Here is a 13,279-nt window from a genome sequence, read left to right on the forward strand (position 1 = left end):
TCAGGGAGAGAGCTGAGGGGAGTGTCTGGCTGTTAAAAGAAGAGTTTGGGGTGGGACTTGGGAGTACAGGTAGGAGTCAATCCTCAGCTTTCTTTGGAATCGTAGCTTGCTTGTTCTGCCTCAAAGGACCTGACTCCTGTGTGCATTCTCTGCATCTGCTGGGCTGGTTACTTTAGAACCCCTGCCCGCAATGCATCTTCTGGGTGCAACCGGAAACGACCTGGTGTTAATTCTGAGCCACGCGCTTGTGGGAGAGAGCCCAGAGTTGGGCCATCAGTCGTGCTCTGAGCTTATCAAAGCTTGCTGGGCCTCGCCCTGGCCCTAGCCAGAGCCAATGAAGAAACTTTAGAAGTGAGGGGAAGAGGAGAGGCTGTTAAAGCACTCAGCCTATGATAACTAACAGGGGAGATCTGAAAGCTGATCCCCAGGAACTAGAAAGGCTTGATGCTGGTTATTGTTGACTGACGAGCAGGGTTAGATGGTGGGATGAGGTGTAGCAGGATGCCTAGAGGAGGCAGGATGGGTACAGTACACAGAGCACAGTCCCACTTCAGCGGTCCAGAGCAGCTCCATTGAAATGAAACCGCTGCCTGACTCAGTGCAAGAGCAGAATTAGGACCAGCAAAATGCTTGGTGTCTTGCTGCTGCTCAGTGTTGTGGGAAGAGGCTGAGTCCTGTTGGTCCCCTAGTGGCACTCATGATGATCCCAGGGCTGATGAGGTTGCTCCTTGGATTTGTTTCCAACAGACCCTGATGTTGCAGTGACTTCAGGGGGGAATGAATGGGCTTGTACAACATATTAATCTGCTGATCATAATCCTCCTGGTTGTGCTATACACAATCCGCATAAGAAATGAATGACTGGCTAAAGGTAGGTGGGAATGTGTGTCAGAGCTTCTTCTGAGGCCCTCTGCTGGGTCTGTAGACCAGCCCGTGATATTTCCACTCAGACACCTCAGCCAGAAGAGGAAGAAAAAGATCAAGATTGGTGGTTAATTTTGTGATCCCCAAATGATTGACTAGGGGTTGCACCCAGTCCAAGCTCAATACCTCTCAGTCCCAGTTCCATAGGGTGAAGGAGAGAGGGTATGAATACAGCCAGGGCCAGGAGTGTAAATTTCACTCCCCTTCCATGGGGTGGAACGGCTCCTTGGCAGGTCTTGCCCAACGGATGAGCTCCCATCTGTAGCATTTGCTCCCCGTGACCGTTTCCCCAGAGTCCAGGGCTGCTGGAGTTGGGTGCTGTTTGGTTTTGGTTTCTCTTCTCTCTGGCTTTATTCTTGGTGGGTGGCTTTCAGTTGTCCCACAGGGAGTGAATTATGTATTTTACTGTTAATTAAATGTATATTGCAGTGCTCTGAAAAGCTAAGAGCTTCCCAATAGATTCCTCACACAGTAAAGCACCTGCTGCTCCGTACTGGAAATGGCTCACAAGTGAAACACGTGCTGCTTCTATGTCTGGTGCACCAGAGGTCTTATGTTTGTACAATACTTACAAGCTGTTCAGAACTGGGACAGGAGCGGGGGAATATAGCCTGTCGGTGCTGATAGGGAGAGGGCCACATTGAGACCTGGAGTGAGCAGTTGCAACTCCATCAAAGGCTCGGCACCAGGTCTGCATTTGGCCTATAAGAGTAGCCCACTTGCACTTACCCTGCTGTGAATGTCACTGGGTGCTTGACACAGCGGAATGCCAGTAGCATTCTCTCTGGAGACGCTTTATGCCAGACAAAGCCAAAATACACTGTGGGCACATAGGACCTGCCCAGCACAGGACAGAGTAGCTGAAGCAATGGATGCTTCCCATCTTTAATGTATATGATTCTGAGAGCCAAGCTCAGTCATGACACGAACAGATTGAATTCCAGTGACTTCAGTGGAGCTGAGCCCGAGCTGGATTTGACCCCCGAGCAACTCAACGTTCCCCCTTCTGGCTAAGAGTTATCACCAGATCGTCTGTGCCTCTCCATCCCTAGAGAAGGGATTTACTTGGCTCAGACTGGTCCCCTTTGTTACTTAAAAGACTGAAGAGCTGGTAATTAGATAACACCTACTCTCATGAAGGACAATGAAGAAAGCGTGGGGGAAGAGGGTTTAATCAGTATAATGCTCATCCCCAGATGCCAAGCGACCAACCCAGAAATCCAATAGGTACTGTGGTAGCTAAATCCCTTGCCTGTATCTTCAGATTGTTGGTGGGTGCATAAGCGATTGGGAAGGGAATCCCTGATTTTACTGAGGCTTTTTTTTACTGTAAATATTCTACATTGTTATGGTTGGAGTGCTTCCACCTATCACATGTTGTTTGGAGTCAGAAAGAGCATGTTTGAGTAACCTTGACAATGAGCCAGCAGAATCACTGTCCCCTTGTTCCAGTCCATTGCCTTCTGCTCTACATCACTAATGTCCCTGTGTTTCTGTGGCAGTTACTTTGAATCAGGAGGTTGAGGAGTCATGTCCCTTCACCACCAGAGCTCTTTCTTGAGGCAGCATGGTCTTGTGGCTAAGACACGGGCCTGGGGGTCAAGTGACCTGATTTATTCCAAGCTCTGCGGCTGACCTGCTGCATTACCTTGGGTGAGTCATGTCACTGCTCTTTGTCATCCTAATCTTTCTGTCTTGTCTATTTCTGTTGTAGCAGGGACTGTCTCATGTATTTGGAGCCCTGATCTCAGTTAGGGGCCTGTAGGTGCTGCTGCAATACAAATAGGTAATAACTTTCCTAGTTGTCATTTGGTACCATCGCCTTTGTTTCCTGGGGTGGTAATTTTGTTTCCATTTTTATGCAGAACCCCAGTACATCTCTCTTTCTTCATCTCCTCCCCAGTGCATCCACTTCAGACTCATGGTCTGGGGAATACTTTGTAGAGCTGTTTGCATTTGATTTGGGGCAGTCAATGTTTGTGTTTTCACATGATTTTTGAGGAGGAGATGGGGGGGAAATCAAGCTTCAGAAAATTTTCCATAAATTTTCTATTGCTTATTTGCATAGGCTGTACAGGAAGCATTGGGCTCTTTGTACCTCCAAGGTATGGTACCCACTTCTTGCCCCTGCTCCCACATGGAGAGATCACAGCATGTAATCATAGAACCATAGGGTTAGAAGGGACGGCAAGGGTCATCTAGTCTAACCCCCTGCTCTGTCCTCCTCTCCTTGTTCAGTCTGCAATGACTTTTTATGCTCAGTTCAGTTTGTGACCTTTTGTGGTGCTTGGTAGGATGGTGGCGTTTTTCAGATCAGCATCACTACTAATTCCCCGGGAGCTGTGATGTTCTCTGAATGTTCCTTGCTGACACTCTGCATATGGCGGAGGCAGCCGCAGAGGTAGTATTGGCAATGTCATGTCTCTGTCTGAGCTTCAGCTGATGCCCCAGAAGTCTCAGAACCTGTGGGAGTGGCACGTATGCAGTCACAGTGGCTGCAACCGTCTCCGTTCACTTTGTTTGGAGATGCCTATGTTCATGGGAACCTGAACCATCTTGATCAGTGATTCTGGGAGTAATCGACCGCTTTAGTCTGTTCTGAAATGGCAGCACTCTTCTAATGGTTGTTAAAATGTGCCAGTTTCCTTTCCCCTCTGATCTCCGTTCGTTGCATGCAGGAATTAGCCACGCTTGCCCATGGTGCAGTTGAAATGGCTTGCTGTGGTGGTAAATTAAAGACATTCTCCAACTTGATACATCCGCAGCTACTGGGTCGTGTTGCCCTTGCCTGCCTGTTCCTATTTCATCTGTTTTGTTTTTCTCCTCTTCTCAGAAATGACCATTCCCCAGGCTTTGTAGACTTCAGGGTAGTGCTGAACAGAGCCATGCAACTTGTGACAGCGCTGATCATGCCTTTTTGTTTGAGATTTTGTTTTCGGGGGTGCAGGGGTTGGTGGCGTGGAAAGCAGGGTTCATGGTCGGACAGCTTGCAATCCCCCCTACCCCCTGTGTGTTCTGATTTGTAGCTCATCAGGGTGCTTATTGGGGAGCTAGACTGGTGTCATAACGTGAGGCAGGAGGGCGCAGAAGGAGCCTGCTGTGTGACTTGCCTCAGTCCTTTTGTAAGCTCTGATTGAAAGACCTGGAGGACTTGGTTGATTCCAGTTTTATTTCTTCTCCTTGCTCCCCATCTCAGTCAAGATGCGATCAGACAGAATCTCATCATCTGCTCCTGTTGATTTGCTTCTACCTCAGGAAAGCACCAATTGCCATACTCCTCTAAAGAGGTCAGATGTATGGAGTTTGCTATTAGCAACAAAGAACGTCTTTCCAGGCCTCTGTTTTCCTAGGTTCTTGGCGGGTTGTGCTGTCCCTTCAGGATTCAGGAAAGGAACCTTTCTTGGCCAACAGCATCCTCCCCAAAATGGAAAACCTCATTACCCCATTTCTCCAGCCCCAGCAGGGCTTAAACAAGTAGACCCATTTGCCAGGTGGGCAGGCCTTGCAAACAAACATGTCAGTTAGGTAGCATGGCCTCGTTCCCAGAGGTGCTGGGCACTCACAGTTCCCATTGACATCACTATGGCTATTGGGTGCTCAGCACTCTTGGGGGAGGGAGAGAACCAGGTTTCTGACTTGTCAACCTTGACTGGGTGCTCAAGAGAGGCCAGCCTCTGCTAGCCTGTCTCTTCTTTATTTTGGACTTCTGATTCCTTGTTTGTTGTGGCTGCTGCTAAAAACTGTAAAACCCTCTTTTTCTCTGTCTTGTTGCTTTAGGCTGTTCATGGAACTATAGCACCAGGAGGAGGGGGAAATCTCATCAAGCAGAGAGTCTTGTGCATCTGATAAGCGAGGAGAGTTGACTCTTTATTAAGCATGGGGAGGATAAGATCTGAGCAAGTAAGAGACATTTATGCATCTCCAAAGCAGATTACTGCTATTGTGCAAACAAGGGACTTGGAACAGTCTTAAAATCCCAGCTGCTTGGTTAGCAATAAGCACTTTGGATACAGTCCTGACAATTCTTGCCCTGCAAGGTATGTGCCATTGAATAAAACGGAGTTCCTTTTTTAAAAAAAAGAGGGGGAAGAGAGAGAAAATGCCCTCACTTCCCTGTGGGGCAGAGGGGTTTTGAGGCTGCAGTCCCGAGTCTGAGAGTTATAGGTGCTCGGCACCTCTCAGGATCAGGCCCAGCTACCCACAGGTTTTCGGGCATACAGAATCTTGTAAGTGGTAGCAAAGAGAGAGTTTGGAAGGGTTACATAAACTGGAATGCCAGCCTGATGGCAAAATCAAACTTTGGGGTTAACCTGCTGTTTGGACCCATTTTAGGTGTCTGTTCTACTCTACCCCGGCATCAATGGGCCTTTCCATGTGCCCACTGAATGCTGAAATGGAGTTTGGACAACAGGTTACATCTTTCCCCTCGGTCCACCCATGGAACTGTTTTTGCCCTCAGGAGTTGTGCATGAAGATGGAGAGATGGGCTACAGGTTATGGCAGGCATGGTCTGGCGGCTGGGCTACAGGATTGGGAACCGGTCCTAGTTCTGCCACCAGTTCACTGTGGAATCTTGGGCAAGTTGTTCACTTCTCTGTCTTCCTATATGCAAAGTGCTGTCCCGCTCTTCTTAAAGCACCTAGAGCATTGGAGGGAGGATGGTAAGTATTAATTTGAAGTATGCTGTGTAGCTGGTAAATCAGCTGATGCTAACAAACCTGATCCCTAAAACCTATTTTGAATGTCAAAAGAGAAAGCAACAGCTAGCTAAGCAATTCATTCTGCCCTTGAGCAGCTGATGCCTCTCTGGCCACAGGCATGTCAGGACACATTAGACTTATGTCTTGATTTGCTCTCACAGCAGAGAAATGGCAAGGCCTATGTTCAAAATTGACAGAAATTCAATGCTGACCTTTTAGCCTGCTTGAAGGGGAATCTGGGACTTGGCAGGGCAGGCAATGAAGGCTCATCTGAAATCTTACTCCTGCCTTGCTCTGTGCCACAGACCTGATGGGATCAGCTTCTCATTTTGACATCCAGGAGCAGTAGCGCTGCTAGCTCAAGGTGCTGATATTACTGTCCATTATTCCTGTCATGGCTCTCTCAGGGTATGTCCTCTGGGTACAAAGTTAACCCAGGGGATCTGCACCCGGGTCTGGGCAGCCATGCTGAAAATCCTGCTCGTGTTACTGTGTCCTCACTGGTGCTGCGCTCGCCACTCTGTGTTGCTAGGACTCGTGGGGGCACGTCCCAGAGCTCTCTGCGCTGCAGGAAGAGGAGGCACTGTGATTCTTTCCCAGTGAATTGTGGGAGAACTTGGTTGTCCTTGGCACACTGTGGGAATTGCAGGAAGGCATTGGAGGGCTGTCAGCATTTGAGTGGTGAGGGTTCTTATAATATTTTTAAGCCTGCGTCCTCACTGCAAAGTGGGCTGGTTGCTAGCCCAAGTGAAAGCAGCTCTTGGGCTGTAGCCTATAACTCCCAGCGAGCCTGGAGTGAAAGCATCACTGGACAGGGTTTTTTTGGGGGTGGGGGGGGATGAGTTAGGGGCAACACCCAGGTCAGAGCTTGAGTTAACTGTGCAATAAAGACACACTCTTAGATGTCGGAATCTTTGCTCATCTCTGTATGATCCAGTGTCTTCCAGGTCAGATTGATGGCTTCTTTGCTAAGCTGGAATATTTTGTGTATTTACTTTGTTTTTAGCATGCTATATAGACAGGAAGAGACCCACTATCCAATGCTGTGGGTACACTACTGGATAATTAAAAGAACCCTGAAACTAAGACACCAACAGCCCGCTTTCTGCTCAATCCAGCCTTAGAGAGTACCTGCGTGTCAAATATCTGCAGAAAGCTAGGAGTCTGATTGTCTATTCCCTTATACCTCACCTAGCCATTCACACTGATAAAAAGCAGGTACCTGACAATTGTTCAGTTTTGGTAGCATTCTGCATCCACCTTGTACCAGAATAAATTGCTGGTCAAAGGGCAGAGTAATGAAGAATCTGGTCATGGGTCTCTTAGTGCTTAATCTGTTCCCTTCCACTCTCCTGGTAGACAGTCAGGTGTTGTCTTTATGCCGTGTGGGAGAAGCTAAACGTCATCCTCCCAGCGTGAGACTACGGTATACCAAATGAGAAATCATCCTAATCATTTCGGGTTCTGTCAGATAACGAGTTGCCTCTAAAGCAACCGGTCCTGAAGATTTTTTGTTGATCAAGACCAGGTTCTGAAGTCTCGTACTGATAGAGCTGGGTTTGATCAGCTTCAGTGATGGAGCCTTTTAAGGTTCTAGGTTGCAACCTGTGAATTATTAGATGTATTAGATCTAGATAATTAGTCCTGCCACAAGTGCAGGGAACTGTACTAGATGACCTCTCAAGGTCCCTTCCAGTTCTGTGATTAAAACAAATTGCTGGAACAGACAATGTGGTTTCCTTGTGCTTGGAGGGAAGACAATCCACCAAAGGCCAGAAGGAAATTCACAATGCTTATGAGTAATTGTCTTGGGGGAGAGGGGAGGTCCATCAAATGCCCCACCTGGACTTTTGCTTCTAATACCTCTTAATTCTTCAGAGAGCAGCTGAATACTGACCCCCACCAGTCTGCAGCCAGAAGGTTCCTGTATCCTGCAGAAGCCAGTAGGGAGGATTAATTGTTCTACAGGATTAGGCTGTCAATGTCTTGTAAACCTCAATTTCAGGCAGATGTTGACTGGGGCAGTGTTAGCCTCTAATCGGGGCAGGGAAGGGCATTTCTGTAATGGGAAACCAGAGCTGCTTATTTTTGGTTGACCTTGGGTGAAAGAGAGGAGTTTCTTGATGGGTCTGGAGAGAGAGTGTGTGTGTGTAACTGGAGGGCATCATGAGCATTCGCTGGAGTAAACAGAGGCTTGACATGATGAACTATTGTGCAACTTTTTTTTTTTTAAATTAGTTCAGTATTGAGCTCACTTGTACTGTGCTCCCTCTTGTCTATCTGGAGCAAATGTAACATCATGGCACCTGCTGCTCCACTTAATGTTTTGGCAAAATTTCCATGATAAAGGTTCATTTTCAGAGGCTGTAGAACTTGTCCATCAAACTGGTCTGAAATGAGCCTGTGCACTCAAGATCTCACTCTGGAAACACGCCCCTCCTCCACCAATCATCAGGCGGCTGCAGCTGGGATCAGATTAGGTGAAGGCTCAGGTATGAGGCTGAATCAGAGCTGTGAAATCAGAACCCTGAAATGTCACAAGCTGTCTTCGTGTGACTTCATCTCCAGGGAGTAACTAATTGCACTTGAGATTTCAGCCACGTCCACTCTGGGAAATGGAACTTCTGGCTTTTGGATCTGATAATGCCATGAAGGCGAGGTGGTTCAGACCTAAAGATTCAAATCTGACAACCCTGAAATTTGCAGGGGTTGATATCTGAGGTTCCAGTTCTGGTGCTGCATCTTTATCTGTTTACGCAGCGCTTCATGGCAGTAAAAAGATAAAATGTGCAACTGACACCCTACTGAAAGGAGTGCTGGCTTAACACCCCAACAACCAGCTGTTCTAGGGATGCAGGGAGGATAGAAGATGGGTCTGGATGGCTCTCGTGTATTATGAGGGAAGCCCTGAATCTGTTGACACTGAAATGGGAGATTGCATTCGGCACAGAGTGGCTAGTTTTGGTGGACCATGGAACAAGTTGTACACCAGCTGTTTCTGATGCATCATCATTTGCCGCTGCACTCTTCTTTCTATTCACTTGAGTTCATTCTCTCCCTCTTCATTAACTTGGCTCAGAAATCAGATGGTAGGATGCCCTGGCAGTGAAGGCACTGGACTGTGACTTGGGAGACCTGGTTCAATTCCTAACACGGCCACCAACTCCTTAGGGCAGTTACTTGATCTTCCTTGTGTCTTAGCTCCCATCTGTAAAATGGACATTTAAAAAAAAAAAAAAAGCTTCCTTCTGCTCACTCTTTGGGTATTTCTATACTGCAGTCTATGCGTGTGTGCGTGTACTTACAGCATGTGTAGACATACCTGAATTAGTTTTAATTTAGCTAGCTTGTGGACTGATGGCAGTGAAGCTGTGTGAGCAACAGCTTCGCTGCTGTCGGTCCACAAGCTAGCTAAATGTGTTGCAATCATACCCTGATTGCAGTGTAGACGTCCCCCTTTGATAAGATTCAAGTCCCTTTGGGACAGGGACTTACTATGTGTTTGTACAGCACCTAGCACATTGGGCTCTGAACTCGGTTGGAACTTCTAGGTGCTACCTAGACACTACCATAACACACACATACCAACTTCTTAAAGTTAGTGTCTTGTCTTTGCCAACTTCTCCCACATTTGGGACATGCCCAGAGACTATTTGCTGGTTTGGGGAAAATGTCAACACGGGACAGATTTCTGAGAGAGGCTTGCATGGTAAGGTTCCTGAATAGTAGCAAACCTGATAGCACTTAAATAATGCCAGAGCAAGGTGAAGGGAGGGATGTTAAGTCATTATCTCATCACTGCAGCTCCTCTTCCATGCATTTGAAGGGTCAGGCAGGCTCTCCTTCCCTGCAGAGCTGCTTTGGACTAGAATAAAGCCAGTGAAAGATGGATGTGAAATTCAGTTTACACAGAAAGGATCAATGGGGTGGCATTTGTCAAGGACAGGTGTTGATCACAACACTGAGATGCATTCAGCGTGTGCTGCCTTTACCCACAGCGCTGGCTGAGTTCATTTTAACCTCTTCTCTCTGTACATTCCAGTATTTCAGGATGTTGCTGCTCTATACAAAACAATTATGCATAATGAAATGCGGAGACGTTGATCCTTGAGCAAAGGCGCATTAATAATAGCCTCTTTGTTCTCTTTGTTACTTACCGTTAAATGTGGTCTAAGAGCAGACAAGGTATAGGGCATGCGAACAAGCCAAAGTGCTTACAAGTGACGTGGAAAAGCTCTGTCCTTGTTCTTTTTTAGGGGAGGCAGCTGTAGCATTTTAAAAAGCTTGTACTGGGTATAGTCTGTCATCTGAGACTTGGCTTTGTTCCAAGCTGACTCTGCTATTTAACCTACAGAAACATCATCCTCTTTCTCTCTCGTTTGTTCTGTGCCAGGCATGAGCTTCCACAATTTTCTTGTGGATGCCAATTTGCAAAATTTAAGCCAAACAGAAATTCTAATGGTGTAGGAAAAACATCCCTGTCATTGATGAGGTACAAAGCATAAACAAATGGTCTGCTTCAGACCAGAGGTTGGTGGTGTGGGGTTTGATGGCTTGGCAATGAGACATGGAACCTTTCGCTTCTCGATTAGCGGTGTTTGCGATGAGCCGACCTCCTCTGCAGGCCCATTGTATGAGCACTCTGCGTGGTAACTGCTCTGATTTTTATTTAGCTATTAAAGCACTTACCTTGGGCATGAGGTACTTGGATGATTTAAAAATACAGTTCATTCAAAAACAGCAGATCAGCAGCAGATCTCACCCCATGTTGAACCAAAAAGAATATAGCAGAGTGGATTTGATTTAAATCACTAGTCAGGAAGACGCGATTTAATCATGGATTTCTACATAAAAGTGCATTCTTGTTGGTTGTTATAACCTTTTAATACATATTCTTCACAACTCAGAGAGACGTAGGTTTCATTTTTAGAAGGTACATGCTATACATTTTTAAAGTGATTGATTTTGAAAACTTTTCAGATTAGTTTTACAGCTATATCAGAAAATGAGTGATTCTTTGGTTATTTCATTTACCAAAGATAATTGAAGCAGATATTTATGAAGTCATTGGGAGGTGAAGTATGTCCAATTAACAGGCTAATCATTAGTATTTGGAGGATTTTCTTGCCATGCTGTAATAGGAGGAGAACATCACCAGACAAACATTTAAATTGTTTTATTTAACTAAAACAACAATGTTATATATTATGGATTTTTTTCTTCAACAGCAAACAATATTTTGACAAAACAAGCATATGACGTTTTGAATTTAAACAGTCAAGTTTTTAAAAATCGTTTGTTTTTGTTTTTTAACTAAAATAGTTAAATGAAATGTGTGTGTTAATATTTCATTTAACTATTTTAGTTAAAAACAAACAAACAACCATTTTTGCTGTTAACATGCATGTTATCTCTAGAGACATAATCCACAGTTTGAGAACTGCAAAGCTAAACATCTCTGATGATGCTCAGTCTAGAAGATACCGAGTCCCAATGGGTTGATGGAAAGATTAACCCAAATAATCTATACAGAAACCCCTGGAACCTCATAAGATTGGGTGCCTAGTCCAACTGTTGGAACTCATTTACAAAAGTTTTCTTAAACGTTACATGAATATATTCTCATACATAAAATTAGAATTTATAATCCCTATTCTATGATGATATGTTATAGCTCAAAGATATCTTAATGAAAACTAATTTTTAGATAGGTTTTTTCCTCAAAAAGCATTTTATCAAAAAAATCTGATTTAAATAAAAAATTCAATTTTTTAAATTGATTTTTATCCACACTGGAATACGGTGTCACCACCTTTCATGCATCCCAAGTCTCATCCTGCCCTACCCTTTCCCATGAACAGATAAGTAGGGCTGAAGCACAGTAGATTTGGTCTAGTCCAAACCAAGGCTGTAGAGAAATTGTATTCAGTTGAGTGTTTTATCTCCACCTGGGTTTAGTTTAGTGAATTGCGACGCTTGTGGAATTGCTTCATGGATGAGGTTTGGACTCTGGCGGATTCTCACTGCTGAATCCCAAATATAGTCATGACTATAACACCAGCTTTTGCCCATAAATGGTTCTCGTTCAGACGCCAGTTCATATTTTTCATGGGTGCCTCTTGTGTCCCCGGTGTAAAATAGACAGTGAATCCGGAGGCTGTGCCAGGGCTGCATTTGGATATGAGAGGGACAGGGAGAAGTCCTTGCAAAATCAGTTGTTGTGTGCTTGAGGATTTTTAGATAATTCTGAGTGTAATTTGCTAATTATTGTGTGGCAAATGATTGGCATGTTAATCACAGGCTCCTCCCTCCCATCCACAGTAAACACATTTAAATCACAATGAATAATTCTGTTACGTGTAGGTATAATGATTATTTTTGGCACTGTAGCTGTGCAAAGTGGTTTTACAACAGGCGATGCTAAGCCCCAAAGACTGGTATAGAGCAGCGTGAAAACATTTGTTCTCTGAAGATGTGGCAGAAGAGCTGTGCTAGAGGAGGAGAGGGGAGGAGGTTGGCTTTGACTTTGAAAGCAAGTCGGGGCGTGAGTTCAGGAGTGGAGGAGATAACGGCTCTAATCCTGGACCCATTTAAATCAGTGGGAGTCCTGGCCACCTTTCAATGGGAGTAGGTGTGAAATCCTAAAAAAAGCAGAAGTTTGGGAGAAAAGCAAGAAGCCTGGGGTGAGGAGAAGGGCAGAGAGGAGTCAAGAGGGATGGTGTAAAGCAGGGGTAGGCAACCTGTGGCACATGTGCCAAAGGCAGCATGCAAGCTGATTTTCAGTGGCCCTCACACTGCCTGGGTCCTGGCGACCAGTCCAGAGGGCTCTGCATTTTAATTTAATTTTAAATGAAGCTTCTTAAACATTTTAAAAACCTTTATTTACTTAACTAAACTGTTGTTGTATGTAATATATTATATACTTATAGAAAGAGATCTTCTAAGAACATTAAAATCTATTACTGGCACGTGAAACCTTAAATCAGAGTGATAAATGAAGACTGAGCACAGCACTTCTGAAAGGTTGCCGACCCCTGGTATAAAGCTTTGGGGGTGATGAGAAGATCAGACAGCCCAAAATGAGGAGCCAGCTCAAGGATACAAGAAGTGGTAAAAGCCAGAGGAAATGGCCCTTCAAGGGGAGCTCATGGCCCATTCATCATGCTGATAGCCTAGAATGTGAAATCCATTCACTGTATGGATCCTTAGTGCATGTCCACTGTTAGAGCGACACATGTGTTCATGTTGGGTAGAGAGGGAGCATTAGGCGCCATGGGAAAGGAAGAGTAAATCTTCAATGTTCAGACCTATTAACCATTGGAAGAACTTCCCAAGGGTCATGGTGGATTTTCCATCAACGACCATTTTTCAGTCAAGGCTGGATATTTTTCGAACAGATCTTCTTTGGGAATTATTTCATGGAATTCTATGGCTTTGTGACACAGGAGGTCTGATGAGATGATCACAATGGGCCCTTCTGGCCTTGGAGTTCGTGAATTGTCAATGGGACTTTGCTGTCTCGGGGCCTGAGTCCTTACCAAAGGCAAGGAAACCGGTGTGTAAACATGTGACTTGAGCTTAATCTAGAACAGGGGTCTAGATGCACCCGCATCCTGGCCCCGGGAGAGCACCCACCGAAATGCCACAGCGGCATT

At 45.4% G+C, this 13,279-nt stretch overlaps 1 protein-coding gene across 5 annotated transcripts in view; it reads left to right on the forward strand.

Moving 5' to 3' along the window:
- Positions 1-13,279, forward strand: part of MIB2 (mindbomb E3 ubiquitin protein ligase 2) — a 106,115-nt gene that overhangs the window by 943 nt on the left and 91,893 nt on the right. For 4 of the 5 annotated variants that reach the window (XR_003997156.1, XM_030537990.1, XM_030537999.1 and 1 more), the window contains exon 2: positions 4,702-4,824. The exons of the other annotated variant lie outside the window; for it this stretch is intronic. Coding sequence is in view for 3 of the 4 variants with exons in the window: in XM_030537990.1 (XP_030393850.1) it covers positions 4,801-4,824 (24 nt within the window). In the remaining variant the exon portion in view is untranslated. The remainder of the gene's footprint in view (positions 1-4,701; positions 4,825-13,279) is intronic. 5 annotated transcript variants of the gene reach the window in all.

The sequence above is a fragment of the Gopherus evgoodei genome, chromosome 18 (genome assembly GCF_007399415.2).
Source record: "Gopherus evgoodei ecotype Sinaloan lineage chromosome 18, rGopEvg1_v1.p, whole genome shotgun sequence".
In the NCBI taxonomy this organism is placed as follows: Eukaryota; Metazoa; Chordata; order Testudines; family Testudinidae; genus Gopherus; species Gopherus evgoodei.